The sequence below is a fragment of the Protomyctophum parallelum genome (genome assembly GCF_964188405.1).
Source record: "Protomyctophum parallelum genome assembly, chromosome: 7".
NCBI lineage: Eukaryota > Metazoa > Chordata > Actinopteri > Myctophiformes > Myctophidae > Protomyctophum > Protomyctophum parallelum.
In genome coordinates, this window is record NC_139705.1 from 40768769 (window position 1) to 40795286 (window position 26518).

The window sequence follows — 26518 nt, forward strand, 5'->3', positions numbered from 1 at the left end:
ACCAATCTTGAGAATCCACGATTGGCCTCCCCTGTTGATGCGAGGCAACAGTCTGTCTTGAGAGACTACTCTGAGACAAATATGTATAAACTAAACTCCTAATACAAAAAGCCATTGATATTTTCTGAGATTACATTTTCTTACTACTTCCACGAGAGGGGGAGAGGTGGTGGAGTTCGCTGTTTTAGCAGACAGTTTGAGGGTCCAATGGAGTTAAGAGGTTTTGTCCGGAGCGCTTTTTACTACTTTTCATTGGTTCAATATTTTCGAAACAACATACAGATGTAAACGGTGTTCAATAGCACTGATTTATGCAAAAAAAAGAAAATAATCAAAAAATGGAGTTAGGTGGTTTCCTCCCGACAGCAACAGTAATAGCACAGAAGGTAAACATGGATACCTACTGTACAGTATATTGGGGGACCCATAAGTGGCATTGTGACAGTGTGTGGTATTGTGTGGGCTAAACACACTTTAGGGAGTAGGGACAACATGACTCATATAGTTGACTCACCTTGTATCTAGAAAACTGTGACTATAATGTAGGCTATGTAATAACTTTCTGCAGGTCAATTTCAATTACAGAATTTTACGTTTTATGTATTGCCACCGTTTTTCTGAATGATCAACTCGATCACACTATGTATATTTGGAAATTAATTGGTGGTAATTTTGGTCATTATATCTGAACTATTATCTACCATCCCCTCTTCAGAAGGCTGCATCTGATCTGACTTTTGCAAAAGTAAAACCTTCAATCTAAATTTTGTTTCACATTACTGATGTAGGCCTACTGTAGCTCTCTTCGGCACCTCCCTCTCTAAAGGACTGAGAAACAGACACTTATTTTCATTCTTGACATTCAAACTGGCAGACAAACACCCGATGAGGAGGAAGATTCATGAAGATCTCCTTCAGCATCACCAGAGGAAGAGAGCTGCCGGGCGGGTCATTAATGCAGGTCTACAACTCACATTGTCCAGCTGCTGAGCAGCCTGTTCCACTTGAATCATTTCCATTGCTTGCGCTTTCATTGTGCACCTGCTGCGGTTGGAAATAATCTATGTACTCTGAAGAGTTTGAGAAGTAGTTTCATAGTTAACCCTGAAGGAATGCACTGATGTGAGAGAGAGGGACATCTGAGGAAATTAGAGTGACTGACTGCTCTGTGTGGGCCGCTGTCGCTCATGAGTGTCATCAAATTCACCACAGTAAGTCAAAACAGCCTCACAATGCCAGACAAAATTGTCTGTTTAATATAGATTATTGATATAATAATCCACATAAGTTAAATTAAGTTTTCAATACATTCTGAATAGACCGAGATAAGTTTAAAACATTTCCAAAAATTAGAACTAAAAAGCCAATCTACAATTTCACAACACATTGCATCCCGTTGGACCAATAAAATGAAATTCAGTTGTAAATAATCACAACTTTTTTTGTTTGTTATTAAATACGTTAGTTCTCAAATAAATGCTTTTCAAATACATTCCAAGATTTTGCCCTTTTTTATTTCAAAATATCTGTATTTCAGTGGTCTAGGGGAAAAACTATTAGGATCAACATTGGTCTCAAACATCGGTCAGACTCTATAGTTCTGAATTAAAGCACTTGATGCACTACTAGGATGCAATGGAGATGACTATGGATACAGTTCATGGTCCTTCTGCATGGAACCACACTACTAGGATGCTATGGAGATGACAATGGATACAGTTTATGGTCCTTCTGCATGGAACCACACTACTAGGATGCTATGGAGATGACTATGGATACAATTTATGGTCCTTCTGCATGGAACCACACTACTAGTATGCTATGGAGATGACTATGGATACAGTTTATGGTCCTTCTGCATGGAACCACACTACTAGGATGCTATGGAGATGACTATGGATACAGTTTATGGTCCTTCTGCATGGAACCACACTACTAGGATGCTATGGAGATGACTATGGATACAATTTATGGTCCTTCTGCATGGAACCACACTACTAGGATGCTATGGAGATGACAATGGATACAGTTTATGGTCCTTCTGCATGGAACCACACTACTAGGATGCTATGGAGATGACTATGGATACAATTTATGGTCCTTCTGCATGGAACCACACTACTAGGATGCTATGGAGATGACTATGGATACAGTTTATGGTCCTTCTGCATGGAACCACACTACTAGGATGCTATGGAGATGACTATGGATACAGTTCATGGTCCTTCTGCATGGAACCACACTACTAGGATGCTATGGAGATGACTATGGATACAGTTTATGGTCCTTCTGCATGGAACCACAATTGCAGTGGAAGGAAGGAGTCGAGACTGTAATATGAACTATCTAGTTTGGTACAGTAGACTACTGTACAAGTACATTTTGGTGGTTTAAAGTCATCCAAATATTACCATTAGTGCTACCATCTTAAAAAAAAAAAAAAAACTGAGAATTAATCATTTTAAGAATGGAAAGGTCACAACATTTAATCAATGTTTTATAATTCAAACATTTGCCAACAAATCAAGGACTAACATTTGCCAACAAATCAAGGACTACAATTCTAGCAGGAGGTATTGTATTATGGAAACTTGGACAAACTATTATATAATCAAGCAATGTATTTGTGTAAAGAAACAATATAAAATCATGCAAATACACAATGCAAATCATTTGTAATAACATTAACCCTCAGTATTTTGTTACATTTAATTTACAGTATTGCTGTCGGGAAGAAACCACTTAACTCCAAAATGGTCATTTTTCAGGAAATGAAAAATGTATTTTTTCAACAAATGAAGAAAAGCAATACTGCCTCATCAAAGTTGGTGTTGTGACTTTATTATCGTCAATTACTTCCATGAGAGGGGGAGAGGTGGTGGAGTTCGCTGTTTTAGCAGACAGTTTGAGGGTCCAATGTAGTTAAGCGGTTTTGTCCAGAGCGCTTTTTACTACTTTTCATTGGTTCAATATTTTAGAAACAACATACAGATGTAAAAGGTGTTCAATAGCACTGATTTGACTTATGGGTCCCCCTTGAAAATGGGATGCTGCATCTGAAGGGGCTATCCCTTCAATAAAAATATGAAATCTGCGATTGACCAAGATATGGCTACCATGCAGAGGTAATCAGAACCGTGGGTTACCTCTGCATTCAAATCAAATATTTCATATTTGATTTTATTTACATTTTTAAGGAACAATATATTGCCATGCATATCTTCAATATCTTGGTACTCACTCTCTATAGTAGTTTGTTTTCTTGACCAGAATATAGGAATGTAATGTCATTTAGATAGCAGCATGTTATTTAAACATATTAATTCATTGTTTATTAACTGGTGTCATATAGTTTAAATGTGCAGATTGTTATTTCAATAGACAACTTGAGCATTTTTTAGCTCACTCTGGATAAGAGTGTCTGTCTGCTATAGATGCCTAAATTGCATAGGCCAATTGTATAATACACTGCATCTGTGAGATCAGTTATAATTTCTAATATCAAAATACATGAAATGTAGGCCTACATGTTTTCTTTTAAAGTGAATTGAATAGTTGAGTTAAAGGGGCATTCCACTCATTTTCAACATTTTTCTATGTCATTAATATACCTATATGGAAATAATAAAAAGTCCCCCCCATTCTGTGTTTCCTAGAACTGGAGGTCTGAAAAAAAATCATTAACATGGTGAATCACATCTTGATGATGTCATCAAGATGTGTTTCACCAGGTTAATGATTATTTTGTTAATGATTGTTCTAGGAAACACAGAACAGATGGACTTTCTTTTAATTATTTCCACACAACACCTCTATATTAATGACAGTAAAATGTCGAAAATGAGTGGTATTCCCCTTTAAGTAAACTATACTCCTCGCATTGACCCCACTTTGAAGACCTGTGTTCTCATTCTTGTTTTATCCATTCAATCAATTAAATAAAAGCGCCCCCTTGTCATCTTCGTTGTTGAAAGCTCTGACATAAGATTGAATCTTAGAATGCTGCTCATTTAATCACACGGTTTATCTATGGGTATGTTATAAATACAGCACGGGGTTGAACGAGTGGGCGGGGTTTGAGTGCAGCCATAATCTGTACCACCCGGACTACGGCCCGAGTGTTCGTGAGGGCAAACCAATCGCACACTGGTCTTTCCTTACAACGTCACTTCAAGGAAAGGAAGGCGTTTGTTTACTGTTGTTCCAGTAGACTTGGATTATTACATAGTAAAGAACAGACGTTAAAACGAACATGTACCGTTGGTTCAGGTCCTTCAGGGAGGTCTGCGTGTTTTGAATGTGCATTTTGGTTTCACCTCAGAGATCAGTGAGTCGTTATTAATCTCTACAACTGGACTGGACGTTACTTCCGCATGTTTGCAAACATTAACGTACAGTAACTTATAACGTTGCTAGCTATACTAGCTTACACATTTACTATCTGGAGTGTGTTTAGAGGAATGAAGAGGAGAGCCATGGGTCTCACACAGAGCCTGGCAGTAGCTGCAGATGGTCCTGATCAGTTTAATGTAAGTATAAATGTGCATGAGTCAAAAGCATGATAATTCGTCATTTAATTGCGTCACAGTCTTTTCTCAACATTGCCTTGGCTTCTGCTCATTTTGCTCAGCTTCTGATAAGATAGATAATCAATAATATGCATTCTTGCCGTTCTAGTCTACCTACTGCAATTTAACTTTATTTCTATCAATCTATTTTCACTTTACTTCATTACATCCAGAAGGGGGAGTCGTACGTAAGATTACATACCATTCATATGTACCCAAATTGCATATCTCTTCTTGGCACTCGGTCGATCTGCATCAGGGTTGGATTCGTGGTAAATCCCTGGACAGTCACAGGGAATACGGGAAGACTCGACCCGGCGAGATATCTTCACCTTTGGCGAGTCTTCTTCTTCGCTTTTTTATTTCTTTTTTTAACGGCGGGCTGCGGGAGATGTCTGACGCAGTTGATTTGATTGACACCCGAACACGTGTTGCGGCGTTGACATGCCAATCTTTCCTTAATAAAACTGTAGTCCATAATATCCGTTCCAAAACTCTGTTGGCCTGCACCCCCTGTTGCCTCCTTCTGCTCCTGATAGCTGACGCCCCCCCCCAACGCCCGGAATTGTTATTTAATCACACAATCAAAGACCTGATCGTTTGCAGCTGGGGTTATACCTCGCGCTGCAAGATATCTTCACCTTTGGCGAGATTTCTTCCCTTTTGGCGAGTCTGCTTCACAAAGGGTAAAGGTCTTCTTCACAAAGGGTAAAATTGGCGAGTCTTCTTGTTACCGTTGATGTATATTGTATACCATACAGAGGAGAAAATGTGCAAGGCAGACAGACGAGATTCGATGTTCCATGAGTTGTTTATTCAGAGTACAGCACAGCAGTAAAGCATAGCTCACGCCAGCCAGCAAAGTGGCTGACGTCTCCACACAAGGCTTGCGCCCCAACTGACCAAATTATTGTATTCTAGGTGATTACTTAATCACATGTGTTTGCATATTATTTGTGGCAACGTCTTTGATCAACCAGTCTGTTTTCTTCATGTCAACAAACTCTTTTGTCATGCCAATAACCACCGGAATTCGGCTCCTTCTCCTCCTGAGAAGGCCGACACCCATCACGTAGGTGACCACAGCTGCCAAAATGTCTACTGTAGTAGGCTATGTAAATTGCAAAAGGCAGAAGGACACAAGAGCATGTAATATTGCAGAATTATGGAATCTCATATTCATCAACGTCACAGCCACAAACACACCAAGCTGGCTAGCTCCCCTCAAAGAGCCATAATGCAAAATGCTTGTCATTTCATTCAGCCTCAGTTTGAGTTGCTCAGTGGACTGTGTCTCACACAGTGATATGGATATATCACACCCGCGTGACGTGAGCGGCACTGTTATCACCATACATCACATTCCGTGCTCAGCCAGTCAGCTTGAGCACATTCCTCGCACGCACGCGCGCACACACACACACACACACACACACACACACACACACACACACACACACACACACACACACACACACACACACACACACACACACACACACACACACACACACACACACACACACACACACACACACACACACACACACACACACACAGCCTCAAAATACAACACAGCTCAGTGGTAGGGAACGCTGTAGCAATTTACAATTTAGGCATTTAGCAGACGCTCTTAATCCAGAGTGACTTACATTAAGCAAGAACAAAAAAGAAATGCATCACATGAAAAGCATTTATCATGAAACATGCGTAAGCTAAGAACGTAACAGTGGAATATCTATAAAATGAAACTATATTATAAACTATACATATACAGTATACTATACTATGCTATACGTGTGGAAGACCCATAGATCCATAGACCCCAAGGTAGCCGCAAATTAAGTAATAAATATAGCAATAGAGTTCAAAGGGTGCAGATGAAGAACAGCTGCACTAATTGGCGTCGTTAAGGCGTGCATGGCAACAGTTTGTGTCTCGTGTGATGTCACAACAGAAGATATATAAGATGATGCACCGTGTTGAAAATGACTGTAGATGTCGAGAGAGAGAGAAGAGACAGTCAGACAGGGTGATGTTGTCTTGGACCGTTTCCAAAGCAGGAGGGCCAAAGCAATCCTATCATGCTGCTGTAGCAGTGAGGAACAAACTGTATTCCTTTGGAGGCTACTGTGATGGATGGACCATCAACAACATGGAACAGATGGATGTCCATGTCTTCTACACAGTGTCTTTATGCTGGAAGAAGTTACCTCCAGTGGAACCAGGAAGAGGAGACGGTCACCTTGAGGTTCCATCCAAGCGCTGGGGCCACACAGCTGTGTTGGTTGAAGATACAGTCTACATCTGGGGAGGGTCTTGGGAAGAGCAGTATTACAATGTGCTTTATGCATTTGATGTTGACTCCCACGGATGGTTCCAACCCAGGGTTTCTGGGACTGTTTCAGAGGAGAGGGGCGAACACTCAGCCTGTGTGTTGGAGAAGGTCATGTTTATCCATGGAGGATTCACCAAGCTGACCGGATTGACTAATGACATGTACAAGTTGGACACCAGCACAATGTTCTGGACTTTAATTAACACCAGAGGAACTCCACCTCCTGATTCACACAGTCACTCTGCCACCATCGTTGGGACAAAGATGTTTGTATTTGGGGGCTGGAACGCGTACCGGGGGGGCCCCAACAACACCATCAGAGTGTTTGACACAGAAACCAACGTTTGGCTGAACACACCTTCTGCACAACTTCTACCAGAAGGATGCTATCGTCATTCAGCATTTACCTACAATGGAGAGCTGTACATATTTGGTGAATGGATTGAAGAGGAAATCAATGATGTGTGGAAATTAAGTCCAGAGACCTTCTCCTGGAAGAAGGTTGAGCCCAAGGGGAAAGGACCATGTCCAATGCATGGTATGTGCTGTTGCATTATGGGAGATCATATCATCCTCTTTGGAGGAGACAACGGAATTGGAAATGACAATATCTCTGATGAGCTGTTCATCTTAGACTTGAGTCCTTGTCTTAAGACGTTATGTAAGCTAGAAGTTATTCAGTACGCTCTGGACCAATCAGAACTCCCACACAACATCAGGTGGGAACTGGCAGCCATGGCAACCAACGACAACAACAGACGACAACAACAATAACAACTAAGACCACATTCCAGACGAAGGAACAGCAGAAAGATCAAGAAATGATGGATCAACATCTCATTCCACCTGATGGTGAGCCACCTCTCAGCATCACTTACTGAGATTCAAACCTCAGGAGACTCCTCTCCAGAGTCCAGACAAGCTCTCCAACTATTCAGCTATAGCATCAAACAATGACAATTGTTCCGTCCAACACAATGCGGTGGAAACACAAACCTGTGTCTGTATGTTCCAAACTGAACACGGTGAAACTGTCTTTATTGTATTCTTTTTTTTCTTCTTTTTTTCTTTATTTTTTTTCTTTTTTCTTTTTTTTGGAAAGAGCAGTACATTACAGATAGCATAGACACACGAGCAATTCCCAAGATTCTTCTTTTTTTTTCACCCCTCTTCCCTCCCTCATCCCCCCTCCATGTGGCTCCAACTCCAATGTCTCTGTATAGTCCTTTTTCATATGACATCAAGTCCACACTTAAAAAGGGACAAACAGGAGGGAGGGCCGATAGGGGCGCATGGAGGTTAGTCGCAGGTTTGCTTAGCTCCCTCGGTCGTGACTGTTTCTTTTCATTTATTTAAGGCATACTTTACTTTGCACTTTTATTTTTGTGGAAATATCATACACTATTATTTTTGTTACTTGAATCCTAAATTGTGGCACCGTACAATGAACCTACGCCCCAGAGGGGGCGATCAGAAAACGAATCCGGACCCTGCACACGTGCCTGGCGGAGATAACATGGCGTCGCCGCTGGAGGAGCAGCTAACCCTGTCTGCCTTTACGGTTGCCCTGGCTGAACTCAAGAACGACATCTGTGCTGAGCTCAAGAACGACATCTGTGCTAAAATAGATTCAATCACTTTGACTCTGAATGCTGAGATCTCTGCAGTTCGTGACGAACTGACTGCTAGGATAACTACTTTGGAGACAGCCTCGGATACACAGGGCAATCATTTGACTGATCTTGAGCTGTCTGCCTTATCTACTTCCACGGCTGTGACGGAGATGCAGAATAAAGTCGCCGAACTTTCTCAGACTGTAGCTACTTTGGAAGAAAAAACGGTTGACTTAGAATCGAGATCCCGTCGAAATAACATTCGTGTGCTATCTGTTGCAGAGGGATTAAGAAAGGGTAACCCCATTACTTTTTTGGCAAAATTAATCAAAGAAGTTTTGAAGTTGTACGAGGAACCATTATTTGATCGAGCTCACAGAACGGGCAAAGTCAAGCCTGGCTCCCCTCGTCCATTCGTGGCGCGCTGCCACTACTTTCAGACACGCCAAGACATCCTGAATAAAACCAGCGGAGGCGGACCACTGATGTACCACGGTAAAATAATTTCAATCCAAGCCGATTACCCAGCCGTTATTGCGAAGAGGCGCGCTTCCTTTATCCCGGTAAAACGGGTTTTACAGTCTGTTAAATTATAGTCTCCTGGCCTGCAGTATGGAGTCTACCACCCGGGCTGCTTAAGGATAACCCTCCCAGACGGTACGCGACATGTCTTTGATGACCCTGCAGACGCCACAACATTCGCACGGGACCTGGAGATGTCAACTGGACCCCCACCACCGCCGCCACAGATTGTGCCTCCGGGATCAAGAAGCCCTCGAGCCAGCCACTCGCCGGTTGCTGAGGGTCCAACGCCACTGGGTGGAAGAGTACCGGACAACGCCTAGATGATTCTTTTCTTCTTCGACTGTTTTGTTTTGTTTGGACACGGCAGCTTCTGTTGATCTGGACTGACATACGCAGCCCTTTCTTTCTCTTCTTTTCTTTTTGCTTCACTCGGCGACCATTTGGACAACTCTGGTAGGCTCCACCCTTCTATTGTCTATTTTTATTATTATTATTTTCTCCCCTTTTTGCACTGAATTGCTATCTGTTTACATTATGTCGTCACAACGTCTTATTTAGGTGTATTGCAATTGATTCATGTTGTCCTTTATCTATGCTTAATTGGCTGATAATCTGCACCCCCCCTTTTATTATTGTCTCGATATGTCGCCACAACGGCCTCTTTTCGTTGGTACCGTTTACAATCAGCGTAATTCCTCTCAGGTTGGAGCTAAATGTTTTCATTTGTTGTAGTTATTCATAAAAGCCGATAGATGGCGGTGTATACACGTCGATTACACCGCGATTACACCGAGATAAGTGTCTATATTAATGTGTTACCCTAAGGGGTGTCTTTTTTCTTCTTCTTCTTTTTCCTCCCGTGGTTACACGAATAGAAGTGTCCATGTTAGAGATTACATTGGTGTCCAATTGGGGTAGTGTAGCCAAGCAGTGTTTATTTTTTCTTTTGAAAGACTAGATGTTTATTTGTTGGTTCACAATGCTAGACCACATTGTTATATTCTATCTAGAGTAAGGATGCGCCGATCCGATACTCGTATCGGAGATCGGCGCCGATCCAGGCTAAAATTCTAGATCGGGAATCGGTGGCAAATGGGCCGATCTATTATCCGATCCACTCAGATGCCGCTCCGTTCTCCCGTTGGAACTTGAGACATGCTCCTTCCCAGTGCGCACACACAGTCAAACAGCCCCCTCGCTCCCTCAGCCCTCTCCCTCCTGATCCTCGAGGGAGAGCAGGGGCTGCGCTCAGTCACCGCTCACTGTGCACCACTACACTAGTCTGTCTCGTTCTGTCACTTCTGTCCCGGGTGTCCCCCCGCTGTGTTCTTAACTTTTTTAACAGGTCGCTCGTATTTCTTTATGTAAGATAAAGAATCCGATGAACACGGAGAGCCAAAGAGGACAGTTGCCAAAGCCCCCATTCAATTACATCCTACTTGTTGTTGCTGTTCCTCATGTTAGCGATAGCTGCTAAAGCTATCAACAGTAGCCTACCTACACAACATTGCTAGGCTAGCAAGCTAACGTTGCAGCAAAAGGATCGTTGCTGTGTGTGTGTGTGTGTGTGTGTGTGTGTGTGCGTGTGCGTGCGTGCGTGCGTGCGTGTGTGCGTGCGTGCGTGCGGGGATTCCGAATATTAAAATAATAATAGTAGTTTGAGTATGCTGGCCCACAGTAGCTACAGAATGTGCGTAGGGAGAGGGAACATATGGGGCTAATGCTGGCAATGATGCATTGAATAATATCTGAATAGAACATTAACTAGAGTTATAAAAGTAATAGAAACCAAAATGATGTGGTTGACTATCGTCAGAAATAAATTAAATTGTGGTTGTGCTTTACAACTTTCCTTTTATGTGTAGGCCTAGCTGGTTTATAATCCATAGTTACTATGTATAATAATAATAATATTATACATAGTAACTATGGATTATAAACCTAAAATAATAATAATTATTATAATAATTATAGGCATAATATTATTATGCATAGTAACTATGGATTATAAACCAAAAATAATAATTATTATTATAATAATTATAGGCATAATAATAATAAAACCCCCTAGTGGCCAAAGACGTAATCTGCATATTAAATCAATACAAACTATGAAAGTGCATAATACTGCACAGCTTTTATTTGTACTTAGAATGTTAAACCCTCAGAAATCGCCGTGGTTGACCAATATTATTAATCCATGTGTTAATAATATATTATATTATTATATATAATATAATATATATATAATAATGTATTTAATACATTACATTATACATTAGACATAGGGTATCGGATCGGTACTCTGTATCGGCAGATACTGGACCCCCATGTATCGAAATCGGTATCGAATGCCAAAAAGCCGGCTCGGTGCATCCCTAATCTAGAGTTGTATTCTCTTTATTTTTTTATTGATCGCCGGGTAATGCACGGTAGGGCTGTCACGATTCGCCTAGTCCACGATTCAATTCAATTTTCGATTTGAAGCTCACGATTCGATTCGATGTTCGATTCGCTATCACGATTCGCCTAGTCCACGATTCAATTACATTTTCGATTTGAAGCTCAAGATTTGCTTCGATTTTTTCAATCTATTTTTTTAAAACCTCCTTTTTCAGCATTGAGGGATATATAATTAATAATTATAATTTAGGCCAATATCTTGATTTGTAAAGAAAAACACTTGTTTCCCAATAAGTCACTTTTATTTTCTATAAATAACAAATCAGAATGAGAATAATAAAAGGTTTAACAACTTTGGGTTTTATGCCCTAACATTTTTTTTAAATGTTTCTTTAAGATTAGATGACTTGTAACATTCTTGTTAAGCTCTAAGTAAGTAAAATAAAGGGGAAAAAAGACAAATAGTAAATACAAAGTTCAACCAAACAATTACGTTATTTGGCTGTTACAAATTATTCTAGCCTACTTTGTAGAATGTTCACATTGTTTGAACAGGTAAGACTATGAGAGCTTAAACAAAGTGTGAATACTAGTTAGTGCAATTTGATCTGCATGGCTCAGCCCTTCAGTGATTTGTGCCCTCACTTTATCATACATGCCAAGCAACACACGTGTGGTCATATGCGACCTGCATGGCATTTTATAACGTGGTTCTGCAACTCTCATTAAATATTGAAAGCCAGCGTTTTCCACCATTGAAAGTGGTCGCATCATCGCATGTCTGCAGCTATGCAGACCAACTCTGTGCGTTAATTGTTTAGCACGGGGCGAATTAGCTGAGAGCTTTTCTCTATAAGAATCTAGAATAGTTGGCTGTGTTGTTGTCTTTGTACCATCTTTGGACAGATCGATTTCTTTGTGATGTCTGCTAAGATGCTGGCCCATATTTGACGCGTTGCCTTTGGGATACGGCACTTGTTTGGAGCATAAACGACAAACTGAAACCGTTTTGTCAACGATGCGTCGTGTGCCATCATAACTCACTGGGAAGCCAAAATATTTCCAAACTTCTTTCCGTGTATCGTCGTCGTCGCTGTCTACAACAGCACTGGCCATGGTAAAACACAACAGCCGTCTCGTTCTCTCACTTCTGTCAACTCCTCTCTGTGTGTGTGTGTGTGACTGACTGTGTGTGTGTGTGGCAAGGCTCCGATACAGCTGGCTTTTCGTCTCTTTTTTTTCTCCCCCAGCGGAAGCATGCATGCGCGGAATGGCCCGGCCGCTCGCGGAAGTAAAAACATAAAACATCGCGATTCGGTGTGTCATTTCGATACACTGAATCGAACGTCAATTTCGATTCGTATCGAGAATCGTGACAGCCTTAATGCACGGGTATAAAATGTGTGTGTGTATGTGTGTGTGTGTGTGCGCGCACGTACGTGCATGTATATAAATGTTCTTGTTTTTTTATTAGGGATGCACCGAATGGCAACATTTGTACCATAACCCCATTTTTTAAATATATAACAGTCACGCTAAGCCTGACCCTTTTATTATTTGATTTCGGCTCTAAAATCAACCGAACCGGATGAAACAGTTGGATGAAAAACGAATATTGACCAACATATGACTAATATTATATACAATTTTACCTTTGCGGCCAAACTAAAATGCAAACATTGCAATTGAATGTGAAATAGCTTCAATTGCCGAATGTTTGATGCATCCCTGATTTAAACATTTTCTTTCTTTATTTATTATTATTATTTATTTACGTCTGGATAAATAAGAAGCTGTTTTGTTTTTCTTTTCTCCCTTTTCAGTATGATATGCATGCATATAAGTAGAGTATGCTTTTCTTTCCTTTTTATTTATTTTTTCAACTTCTAATCAGTCACTCGGACAGAGTGTATAAGTGGGTTCTAGATTCCTATAGTATAGGTTTAGTATGTATCTCGTTTGGGGAGGTGCTTTGGGGAGGTGGGGGGGGGCGTTTTTGCATTTGCTAACTTCTACATTTTACTTTTTCAACTTTTTTCCAGTTTTGTCTTTTCTTTTGTTTACTCCATTCACTATTGTTCAATTGGTCACGACATGTCTAGTCAATTTGACGGGTACGTTGACAACAACTTACCTGTCTTTACTGATCTGCTCTAAGTATGAATATGGCTAGTGTAAGTCGGTCACAGGTTCCCAGGGGGACTTTAACCTTTACCAGTTGGAATGTCAGAGGGTTGAATTCGGCATTAAAGCGTAATAGGGTGCTTTGCCACTTACGTCATTTTTTTTTTTTTAAGATATTTTTTTGCGGCTTACGCCTTTTATTGATTTTAGGCTGACAGGAAACGGGAGAGAGATGGGGGGATGACATGCGGTAAAGGCCGTGTCGGGTCCGGGAGTCGAACCCGCGGCACACCGCGACTGGATCACCAGTCCGGTGCCCAGACCGTTACGCCACGGCCTGGGCCCCACTTACGTCATTTAGATACTAAAATAGCCTTCCTCCAGGAGACCTGGCTAGCCCCTTCCGACCATCTTAAAATGCGCAAGAGCTGGGTTGGGCAACTTTATAACTCATCGTTCCCTAGCACATCTAGAGGGGCAGCTATTTTAATTCACAAGTCGGTACCCTTCACTGTCTCTAAATTCATTGCAGATCCACAGGGCCGCTATGTTATCATCACAGGAAAGCTCCAAAATACTCCATTGGTCTTAGCAAATGTTTATGCACCAAACTGGGATAATGATAATTTCTTTCAAAAGTTTTTATTTTCACTACCAAACCTTGACACTCATCAGCTCATTTTGGGTGGGGATTTTAATTGCTGCTTATATCCTGCCTTAGACCGCTCCTCGTTGAAGGGTGCCACAACATCTAAATCCACTAAAGTAATTAAGTCATTTCTCGATCAATATGCTGTTTCAGATCCTTGGCGTTTTCTTAACCCTACAGCAAAAGCATACTCCTTTTTCAGTCCAGTCCATCATACATTTTCACGTATTGATTTATTTTTAGTAGATAATAAACTTCTGTCTTCGGTTCGAGGCTGTTCATATCATGCCATTGTTATTTCAGACCATAGCCCTGTGACGATGGATATCTCCCTTGTGGGGAAAACTGACTCCCGCGCTCCCTGGCGTTTTAACTCCCTCTTGCTTTCAGACGAGGGTTTTGTGCAGTTCTTGAATGATCAAATTTACTTCTTTATCAATACTAATACCACCCCAGAGATCTCAGCATCTGTTTTTTGGGAAACCCTGAAAGCTTATTTAAGAGGACATATTATTTCCTATATGGGCCACCAAAGGAGACAGAATACGGAACGGCTCACTAAATTGACTGCACTCATTGCAGAACTGGATAATAAATACGCATCCACAACTTCTGCAGATTTATATAAACAGATTATCACCCTCAAATCTGAATTTGATGTTTTATCCACACAACGAGCTGAGGAGATGTTGCTAAAATCGAGACACGCCTATTATGAGTTTGGAGAGAAGCCTAGCAAATTATTGGCCCACCAAATTAGACAGTCAGCAGCTTCCCGGATGATCACTGAAATTAAGGGCACATCAGGTGCGACAACTGACCCAATAGAAATTAATGCTGAATTTAAAATGTTTTACTCTACTCTATACTCATCGGATTCATCAGCTGACGAGGAGAAATATAATTCATTTTTTGAATCATTGGATATCCCCACCATTAACCCTGCTCAGAAAGGTTATTTAGATACATCTATTTCCCACCAAGAATTGTCTGATGCTATAACCGCTATGCAGAGTGGAAAATGTCCTGGTCCTGATGGCTTCCCGGTTGAATTTTATAAAAAAATTGCTGACAAATTAGTTCCTATTCTGACAAAAATGTTTCTTGAATCTCTAAAGTGTGGTCAACTCCCCCAAACTTTGCGCCAAGCCTCCATCTCACTCATTTTGAAAAAAGACAAAGACCCTCTTGTGGCTCTTATCGGCCCATTTCCCTATTGAATGTTGATGTAAAGCTACTCGCTAAGGTATTAGCTCTGCGACTTGAGTCCATTCTCCCTTGTATTATTTCCTCAGATCAGACGGGCTTTATTAAGAATAGACACTCGTTTTTTAATATTAGGCGACTTTTCAATATTATTTATAATTCCTCATCTTCTCAATACCCGGAAGTACTTGTCTCGTTAGACGCCGAGAAAGCATTTGATCGAGTAGAATGGGCCTTTTTATTGGTAACCTTAAACAGATTTGGATTTGGCGAAAGATTTCTTAAATGGGTTAGTTTACTGTACTCATCTCCAATGTCTTCGGTTCATACTAATAACAACTACTCTGAGTACTTCCCCCTTTTCAGAGGGACAAGACAAGGGTGTCCTCTCTCTCCCCTACTTTTCGCACTCGCTATTGAACCGCTTGCCATGACATTACGACAGAGCCCGCACTTGAGTGGTATAATTAGAGGCGATGCCGAGCACAAGGTCTCATTATATGCTGATGATCTGCTTTTATATATCTCTGATCCAGCCACCTGTCTACCTTCGATAAGAGTGAGCTCTTCCCGATAAATGATGCTGCCCGTGACTATCCATTAGGAACATTGCCTTTCAAAGTCTCCCGCCACGGTTTTTCTTATCTTGGGGTAATCGTTAAAGATAAATTTGAAAAACTTTTTGAACACAATTTCTCTCCACTTTTAACTCGTACCAAACAAGATCTTGAGCGCTGGTCTCTTCTGCCGTTAACACTTGCAGGCCGTATTAATTCGGTTAAAATGAACATTCTTCCTAAATTTCTGTATCTCTTTCAATGTATACCAACCTTTATTACCAAATCATTTTTCAAAAAATTGGATACTATTATTTCGGGGTTTATTTGGAACAAAAAGATGGCGAGGTTGCGCAAGACCATCTTAGAGAAACCAAAACAACTTGGTGGAATGGCACTACCTAATTTTTTGTTCTACTACTGGGCTGCTAATTTTCAAGTTATATTGTATTGGCTGCATGACTACAACCTACAATCATCCCCTGCATGGTGGCTCATGGAATCCACTTCCTGTGCCCCGGCTTCTCTGACTGCCTTAGTATGTGCTCCCTCAATTGCGCCATTATCTAAATTCTCTTCCAATGTTTTAGTTAAGTCGACTCTTAAAATCTGGACTCAGTTTAGACGCCATTTTGATATTCAACTATTCCCATTACTAACCCCTCTGTGTGCAAATCCATTATTTCCTTCTTCCTTACAAGATCGGGCATTTAAGATTTGGTATGATCATGGCATTAAGTCAGTCAAAGATTTGTTTGATGGTGGCACGTTCGTTTCGTTTGACCAGATTGTTCAAAAGTATAAGCTACCCAGAACCCACTTTTTCCGTTACTTGCAAGTCCGTGATTTTGTTCGCCAAAAAATTTACTAGTTTCCCGACTATTCCACCTAATTCACCTATAGACATAATTATAGCGTCAGCTCCTCTTAGTCTTAAGGGAAAGATATCGTCACTCTATACCTCATTATTTGACCTTCAACCTTCAACCACTGCCTATAAGAATATTTGGGCCCAGGACCTGGAGGAAGAAATTTCTGATGAAACCTGGGAGGCCATTATGGGTCGTGTTCATTCTTCATCAATATGTGCTAAACATGGGGTGTTGCAATGTAAATTTCTCCACCGGGTGTACTGGACCAAGGTTCGGTTAGCCAGGATCTATGATAATGTTGATCCAACGTGCGATAGATGCCACCAGGCTCCAGCTAATCTTCTTCATATGTTTTGGACCTGTCCAGCCTTACAGTCTTTTTGGTCAGCTATATTTGATACTATTTCAGATGTGTTACAGTTTCCCATAGAGCCATCCCCTATTATTTCCCTATTTGGCGTGCTTCCTGATACTATCCCCCTGCCTAAATATCAATCTGACCTTGTCGCTTTTGTGACGCTTCTGGCAAGATGTCTTATTCTCATGCATTGGAAAAAAACATACCCCCCTTCACATTCCCGTTGGATATCGGACATACTGCATTTTTTTAAATTGGAAATGTATTAAATATACATTGCGTGGCTCAATCTCCAAATTCAGTAAAACATGGCAGCCTTTTCTGTCTCATGTTGACCGCCTTACACTTGTGCCCCCGATTGAACCTGATTGAACCTGTTTAACTGTCACCTGACTTGCCAACCTGTCTTGTCTGATGATGTTTGTGAACGAGATCTGCTTTGTATATTGACTTAATTGGAGTGCCTTTTCTATCTCATGTTGACCGCCTTACACTTGTGCCCCCGATTGAACCTGTATGACTGTCACCTAACAGCCCAACCTGTCTTGTCTGGATGTTGTTTGTGACCATAATTTATGTTTAATTGGCTATATTGGAGTTTTTATTTTATTTTTTATATATATTGTTTTTATTGGTTGTCTTGATTTGAAGTTTGTGTTTTGTTATTGTGTGTTTTAGTTCCTTTTTGTATTTGTCATTCTGTTTTTATTTCTGGAATTTACTTCTAATTTGTTAAAAACCAGGGGGGCAGTCAGCCAGATATTTCGTGAAGCCTCATTTGAAATCGGTAGTTCATATAATGGCCTGTTGTGGCGCTGGACTGGACCCAAAAAGCCCCATAGCTCCATAGAGGCCCATGTATTTTGGCCCAACTTCACCTAGACTGTATTACCTTAATAAACATGGTCATGAATACTTTCTTCTTCCAGTCACTAGTTTAAAGTCTCATTTCTAATGTCATAATATTCTTTTTGGAAAATTATGGTCCCATTAATTAAAAAAATTACCATAAAGTCGCGTATGTTCTGAGGGGCGTGGCTACCGTTACAGTCTATGATCGGGATTCCCCTCCCACTCAAGAGTCTTCTCCTCCCACTTGAGTCAAAATAAAAACCAACGGAGAAGAAGGGGGGAAGTCCCGCCTCGTTGTCTGGGCAGCCAATGACCAGCTGGTACAAAACGGAGCCAGCCAATGGCCAGCTGGTACCAAACGGATCTAGAAAGATGGCGACTTACAGTCAGGAATTAGCATATTATTACAGGCTTCATTTTACGTTCATGTTAGACCCGGGGAACGCTTTGTCCATAAAATTGAATAAACAGAACATAAAAAAAAAAAAAAAACCTGCTCGGTTTCACCCCCCAAAAAAACAAAAAAAAACAGGGACAAACAGGTCAATATCACTTCGGATTGTAACATTTCAGGAGGACAAAAAGAAAAGGGTGGACAGAAAAAGACAGACAAAAAACAACAACAACCAACAAAAAAAAAAGTATATACACTATTGCTGAGGGGGACAAAAACAATACAGCTTTGGTCTTCGACCATGAGAGAAAGAGAGGTGTCTTAAACATTTTCTACAATCGTAAAGCAGGCAAAGGACCAGTGAGATCACACAAAGTCCGCTCTCAGAGGGGCAATGTGCACTATCCAGTTGTTCCAAATTTGGTAGAAATTGTCTAATCTAGTTCTTAACATGTATGTTAATTTTTCCATTTTTAAAATATCCAGGACTATTCCATGCCAATCGTCCATTGTGGGTGTGATTGGGGATAGCCATCTTCTTGTTATTGACTTTTTGCTGGCTGCCAAGAGCACCTGCAGTAGCTTTGTGTATCTCAACTGGTTAAGACATTCAATGTGGCCCAGGTACTATATATACACTGTGTATATTTATTTCTATGATCTTTTTTTATTTAAAGGAGTCCTGAAAGGACTTGGTCCTTTATTGTTATTGTTAGTTTTCTTTTCCTTCTCCTTCTGCCAAAAAATTTTTTTTGCGAAACTCAGCCTACAGAAAAAACAAAACTCTTAAGGGCGACTGTGGCTCAAGAGGTAGAGCAGGTCGTCCAATAATCCATGGGTCGGCGGTTCGAATCCCGGCTCCTCCTGTCTACATGTCGAAGTGTCCTTGGGCAAGACACTGAACCCCAAATTGCTCCCGATGTGCTGGTTGGTGCCTTACATGGCTTTCGCCGCAATCGGTGTATGAATGTGTTTGTGAATGGGTGAATGTAATGCACAATCTATGTAAAGCGCTTTGGATAAAGGTGCTATATACAGTAAATGCACCATTTACCATTTTATCTGGTACACAGCAAGCTAAAAGGAATCAACACACCAGCACGCCAGAGACCAGAATACTTCAAACCCAAAACAAATAGTTAAAAATAGAACTAGATTAAACAACAGATAACAGCCAGCACCAGCAACTGTGTTTATTTAATCACATGTGAAAAATGTGGTTTACAATATGTCGGAGAAACGAGTAAAACAATAGCTGCAAGGCTGAGACAACACAGATACAATATTAACAATGCAAAAAAGACAACTACAAGGATTGTTCAACATTACATGGCACATGGCATTGAAGCTCTTAAAGTATCTGGACTTCAACACAATCCCGACTGGACAGTAGGACAAAGACGTTTTAACCCTCTAAGACCCGCATTAATTTCTACTTGCAAAAAAATGATTTCAACCTTACTACTACTTTGTACTACTAAGACTAAGACTAAAACATATGTTAAAAATAAAAAAATAAAGTTTGATGAAAAGTTTATAATAATTATATAATATAATAAATTAATAATTTACATTTGGGGGATATCTTTCACAATAATGAATCAAACATGTTCTAGACATTCTAATGATCACAAAAAAACATATATTACAATTATTGTACCTACTTTTATTAGGGTAAAGGTCAAAAGTCTTAGGTTAAAAAATGTTCAAAATCGAGTCCAGACATTCCTCTGTGAGGGGTATTTATATGCCAATATCATGACCAATGGCATTGCAATGAACATCACTGATGACGTTTAGGTGAAAAAAGAACAGAAAAAAATAATTTAGTAATTAATTAAAATAAAATTGTTGCTAAAAAGCAACGCTGGGTCTTAGAGGGTTTTAATGAAAAACAATGGATCAAGAACCTCAACACGGATTTTCCTGGAGGTTTTAACATGCCAAAGTATTAGGGCCGATTCATACTCCTATTTTACCGCTGTTTCGGCGCTGTAGTGCCGAAATGATTTCGGCTCGTCAGAAAATTTCAGTAGCACCGAAGAGCCGACTTTAGGACGGTACCCGCCCCCCCGAACCTCAAATGACGTCAAATTGTAGGCTCTTCAGCGCCGAACCGACTTTTAGTCGGCTCTAAAATAGGAGTATGAATCGGCCCTTTGACAAGTTGTTTTGATTTTGTACCAAAACTCCACAGCCATATACATGCTAAACACAGCCAACAATCAATGGAAATCAGACTTTGAATATAGGGGACAAATTAGCACATTCCACACCAAGCCAACCTGGGACACGAAGCAAGAGTGTACAGTGCACTGAAGTCCCCTCAGTCAACCCCCGCCACTCTTGGCCCTCTCTCTCTCTCTCACTCACTGCCTTGCTCTCTCCCACAATGTTAATGTTAAGTTAGTAAAGTTACCTATTTTATGTAAATAACATGGTAAAATGTGCAGCATTGGGAGGTAAAGGGGAGACACTTTCATTGTGAAGGGACGACAGGATGAGGAAAGGTGTTGTTGCTAATTGTCAAGAGTAATGGCTGCGTGTGATATTGAACAATCAAACTATTCGTATCAATATACGGCTGTATCAACAAAATAATTATGTCATAGGTATATGGGGGCCTCATATTTGGTCTTGAAACGGGCCTCCAGATTCCTAAGGCCGCCCCTGGTCACAGGGGGTGTGTACATTATGCTAAGGAAACAGCTGATCCTGACATATGGGCCACATATACATGGCTCGGGAACTGTTGGCTAGGCTACTTAGTACTTACTTTCAATAGAACAATTATTTTTATTCTTCTATTTTATTTTGTTTTGTAAGACTGTCTCTGTGGAACATGTCCTACCAATATTTTACTGTATGAGTGGCTATTTAGTGACAAATTAATCTGAAACATCTGTCATTCATTTATGTAGTAAATTAAAATAGTTAAAAGTTAAAACTCACTCTTGCCACTGCAGTGTGCGATGTGACCCAGACACCCAGTACATTTATTTTCATGATGTTGATCTAAGTCACAGCGCAGAGCGCACCAGAAGTCGGAGCGTGGTGGTTACAAGAAATTTTATGTATTATTCAAATCGAACCATGTGGTCAGAGTTGACATTGAGTCAGTTCCTCTGCTTACCTCAAACTGTCCTTGCTGAACAAATCAACTTAACTGTTTCTCTCTCATACAGCTACATCTGTTTACTGACATCTTGTGTTACAAATATTCTGTGGATTATTCAGACTAGAGTGTAAATGGGTTGTTGTGAAATCCCGTTTTGTGTACTATACTAACACTGAGGGTTTTGTTGGGTGTGGGAGATTCTTCTGCCTACACATAATGTCATGTAGGAGCGAATGGGGTCATAAAAAACAATAAGAAAAACAAATTTTTAAAGTCATCAACGTAATAATTTTTTTATTCTGACCAGATAAAATATGTATCATGACCTGATAACGTAGGGTGCATTCTATTCTGAAATACTCTGAGAATCTGCTCGCCTCCGATATTAGAGCGCTCTGGTTTTGACTTCATGGGAGTGCTCAGCTGACTGTCTCTTTGTCTTTGTGTTGATGTGTCAGTCTACAGGTCAGCTGACTGGTCTTCCTTGGGAGGTCCTGGAGGAGGTCTTCATGAACCTCCCTCCCCATGAGGTGGTCTGTGTTTGCCGGTTGGTCTGTCGTGAATGGAAGGAACTGGTAGACAGTGAGTCTCTTTGGAGAGAGAGATGTCGACGAGACGGCTTTAAGCCCTGCAACGCCACCAAAGTCCCCAATGACTGGAGACTGTTCTACTTCCTGTGTAAGAAGAGACGCAATCTTCTGAAGAACCCACGAGGAGAACGTAAGGAAACCAAAACCACATCTGTACAGTAGCATGCAAAACATAACATGATGTTATTTGATGAACTTTGTGTGGTTGTAAATGTTTGAAGAACAGTGCTTCTTTCATGGCTCATCTTTATTTTTCACAAAGTCCCTGCTCTACAATACTTAATCACAGAAAAAAAGCTAGCTATATCATTCTATATACGATCTGTCCCACGAACGCAATGCTGCTGAATTGCTGATACTTGTTGTGCATGACCACATTTGACCATGCGCCCAAATAACCATATTATGCATGTCTCAATGAATCCTTAACATTTATTTCCATTGTCTCCCCCTCCCGACGGAGAGGAGTAATTGTAAATATGTCCAAACTACAATACTGTGTGATAATGCTGGCCGTTGGCCGGAGGTTCCAGGGAGTAGACAGGTCCACAAGTACATTTCAGACATTTTATTTACCTTTAAAGTGCAGTACAAGTCCGTGACGATACAAAAATAAGTAATAAATACTGGCCAAAATAACATTCTAAAAATAGGAAACAAAATACACCTGCTGGCTAAACAGATCTTGAGAGACTGTTACAGGCTATTTATCCTTCGATGAGGTCCTGGCTTGCAGCTCTCCCCTCTCTTCTAGCCTCAGGTAATACTGAACTCTCTTCACCTGCAGCAATCCTGCTTTTATACAGGTAGGGCAAACCATCCCCTAATCAGCAAGTGGCGATCAATTAACTCAACCACACGGCCAACTAAGGCCTACGAGTAATCCTCCACACTACTATACTTTAGAGGAATATACACTCAAACATATTTCAAAGGCCCAATTCATTCACAGGGCCTAACATAAAGACCAAACATAATACAGACAGGAACAAACACCCCTCCTCCTCCACAGTACTTGGCACCCTCCCATCTAGAGAGGAGTGCCAGCACTGCAGAGAAGAGACGGGTGACAAACATACCAATGCAACTTCAGTGTCAATAAATACAAATAAACATTTTAAACTCTTTCAACCATTATGTCTATATAGGGCACGGGCTGGCCTGGCCCGTGACATACTGTCTGCTTAAAATAACGTCATTGACAGTGTCGACCAGTGAGTCTGCTACCTGACTCCATGGTCTAAATGTCTCAATGGAAGAGCAGGGGGACCACCTCCAACCACTGCATTGCAGATCTACTACCGGTAGTTACCGGTATATTGTATACACTTATTACAGATTGGTTCAAATAAACTTTTTAGAATAAGTTTCATATTGTAGCTCTAGCTGTAAACCTGGCTGTGTTTGGTGTCATAACCTACTACAGCATGCAATGTGTAACCCATTTTGGGAAAACTGTCAGGATGTAGAAGACATTTTTTTAATCTGATCTCGGACCAACTAAACCTCAAACACTCTTGTTTAATAGAAAAACTCAATGGCTGGCAAATTGTGGAGAATGGTGGAGATCGATGGAAAGTTGACGATCCCCTGGTTCCACATCCTGATGAGGCCGTCCAGAAAGTGTTTGTGACCTCTTATCAGTGAGTCGTCATCAGGACAACATGCTTACTGTTTCTACCAGTGATTTTTTAGTATGCTACACGTAACAACTCTTCTGTTGCCTTCAGAATGTGCAGGAAGGCCCAGCTGATCAATTTGGAGAAAGAGGGTTACAACGACTCCTTCATGGACAACTTTCAGCCAGATATCACCATATCAGACTGGTAAGAAAATGCACGTGAAATGTTTTTTTTTATCTTTCATTTTATTTCAAACTTGTCTTGTCTTGGAATGTCTTTTAGATTTTCTCCAATGGAACTTTATTTATTTAAAAATACTACCAAATGTGTTTCAAAAAACTTTAATATATATACATATATATATATATATATATATATATATATATATACTATATATACTAAGAACATCCTGTACAATAACAATGTGCGTGTGTCCGTACGTGCGTAGGTATGCACCTCGTTGGGATTGTGGAAGTGAATATGACATTCGTGTGGAGTTGCTGAATCAAAAAAAGAAGCCAGTACAGACATTTGGTCCTGCCCCGGTTCGCTTTGATCAGTGGAATGATCAAAAATGGAATCAGGTACTGGTAGACTATTAGAATAATATGAACACATTCTTAAGAAGTAGTAGTTCAAAATGTTTCAGAGCTTAAAGGACAACAAGAATTCTTATTTGCAGTATTGTTTGATGTTTCAGATGACCCATGTGTTCAAGAACTATGGACCAGGAGTTCGATATATACGTTTTGTTCATGGAGGTAAAGATACACAGTTTTGGGCAGGATGGTATGGAATCCGGGTGACCAACAGTTGTGTGCAGATCTGTCCATCACTAGACCGGTAGCTGTTATATTCATGTAGTCAGAAGCAGGAATTAGCACCTTCCTTGTACCCTCTGGGAAAACGTTCCAACGGGATTTCAGTATTAGATTGTTCATTAAAAGTACTCCATGGTAAATTTAAGTTCATAATACTTTTCCCCTGCAAAGATAATCTTCACAAAGGAACACCTGTTTTATGATTGAGGCTTAAATGCATTAATGCAATCACTACAATTAAAAAGTGAATGTTACTCCGTTAACGTTATGTGCGATGTCCCAGACAATGTCTATCAGTGTCTATCAAGCCCAACACACCGGGTGCACAGCGACACGGCACAGGCGTTGCCGTGTGGCAACGCCTGGAAAATAGAACAGTGGCGTATCGGAGCGTCAGGCGAGGCGTGAACGTGCGCCGGACGCCGCCAGTGTGGGATAGGTTCATTGAAAATAACGCGTGGCGTTCGCAGACGGTGTGTGTTGGGCTTAATTTAGTCACTTGTAAGCAAAAGCCTTTTTTAAGACACATTTAAGCTTTCAAAATTTCTGATTGGGGTATTTACGTCACAGAACAAAACAGGAAAATCCTGTAAGCCTGTATTAACCACATTTCAGACATTTAACCAAAAACAGAGAGAGAGAGAACCAGGAAGTGCAACATTTGTTTTGTCAATACAAACTTTTCCACTCTATACTGCCGCTGCCTGTACCTCCAACCAATACCTCCTTAAAATTGCACCTTTTTCAAGTTAATTGGCCTCATGTTATCTGCACTTTTGAATGTGGAAATATATTTGTTTGTTTACCTCCATCCTTCATTTAAAATGACACCTTTTCCTAGTACGGTAAACCTGCCTCATGCTATCTGCACTAAATTTTGAATGTGTAAATATCTTTTGTTGTACCTATCACAGCAGGAGTGTCTGTTGCTTTGTATAATTTCCAGTTAGAAATGTCCCCTGACACTTTAATAAATGAAGGCTTATGCAAAGCAGTGATGAGAATAAAGGACACGGTTGCATTTCCGTTATTCATACTGGATGTTGGCACAAAGAGTGATACATTTATTTTATACAGTCATCTGTAACATTATTTAAAAGTTGAATAAATTGGATGAAAACATTTTTCACCTGACTAACTATAGCTGGGTGTCCGTCCGAGTACCTTTATGCAAATTAAGAAGTACAATATTTGCATTAGAAAGGGTGAAATAAAATGTCAAATTAAATTACATTTTCCACTATCGTATTGAATAAATATTTTTTTACGCTCACTAGAGGTTTAAGGGATACTTCAGGTTTTTTTTTATATAAATATTTGATTTTGATGGCACACATTCTAAGGTTCTTGTGAAATAGTTGAAAACCAGTAGGAAGCTTGCTGTCTCAACTGAACTATTCCTTTAAGCAAAATAGAACATGGATTTAGTAGATGAAGGTATTATGGGACAAATGCATTGACTAAATAATTTGAACTCAAACATTGCATGTTTAGACCAAGGATTGACTGCAATATGCTTGTCTAGCACAGTAGACTGTAGCCAGTCAAACTGTAAATGTAGTACATCTAAGATATACTTATTCAGTGAGAATAGTGCCAAATGGTTTGGAACGAAATTCAAGTCTTTTCTATTACCGGTACATTGAAAGAGGTTATCTTTGTTATCAATTCTGTTAATCTGCAGAAAATAATGACTTTTGCTTATACTACTGTAACTGCAAGGCATGACACAGACAGAAAGTATATCTACTTTGTGTGTGGCACTATTGAGATTCCCATCTTTTGTGTAATTGTGTGCGTTTTAAACAATAAAGTTAATTTGGTTTGTCGTTTGTGTCAGCGAATAGTCTAACCATTGCTTGACCTTGTCTTTATCAGGTTCTTGTACAGCTAGGCAATGTGTTGTCA

General features: G+C 40.3%; 1 protein-coding gene across 1 annotated transcript; it reads left to right on the forward strand.

Annotated features, from left to right (window-relative positions):
• The first annotated feature begins 4157 nt into the window (after positions 1 to 4157).
• On the forward strand, positions 4158 to 26439 carry LOC310861511 (F-box only protein 6-like). Its single transcript, XM_083768975.1, has 6 exons — positions 4158 to 4529; positions 22036 to 22297; positions 23696 to 23810; positions 23898 to 23993; positions 24238 to 24373; positions 24490 to 26439. Exons 1-6 carry the CDS (start codon positions 4461 to 4463, stop codon positions 24634 to 24636), a joined length of 825 nt encoding a protein of 274 aa, XP_083625101.1. The 5' UTR covers positions 4158 to 4460; the 3' UTR covers positions 24637 to 26439.
• The last annotated feature ends 79 nt before the right edge of the window (positions 26440 to 26518 follow it).

Coding starts and splice junctions, on each gene's coding strand:
- LOC310861511 (XM_083768975.1), top strand. CDS start 4,461: ATGAAGAGGAGAGCCATGGGTCTCACACAGAGCCTGGCAGTAGCTGCA. Junction 22,298..23,695: donor GAAGAACCCACGAGGAGAAC/GTAAGGAAACCA, acceptor CTTGTTTAATAG/AAAAACTCAATGGCTGGCAA. Junction 23,994..24,237: donor GATATCACCATATCAGACTG/GTAAGAAAATGC, acceptor GTACGTGCGTAG/GTATGCACCTCGTTGGGATT.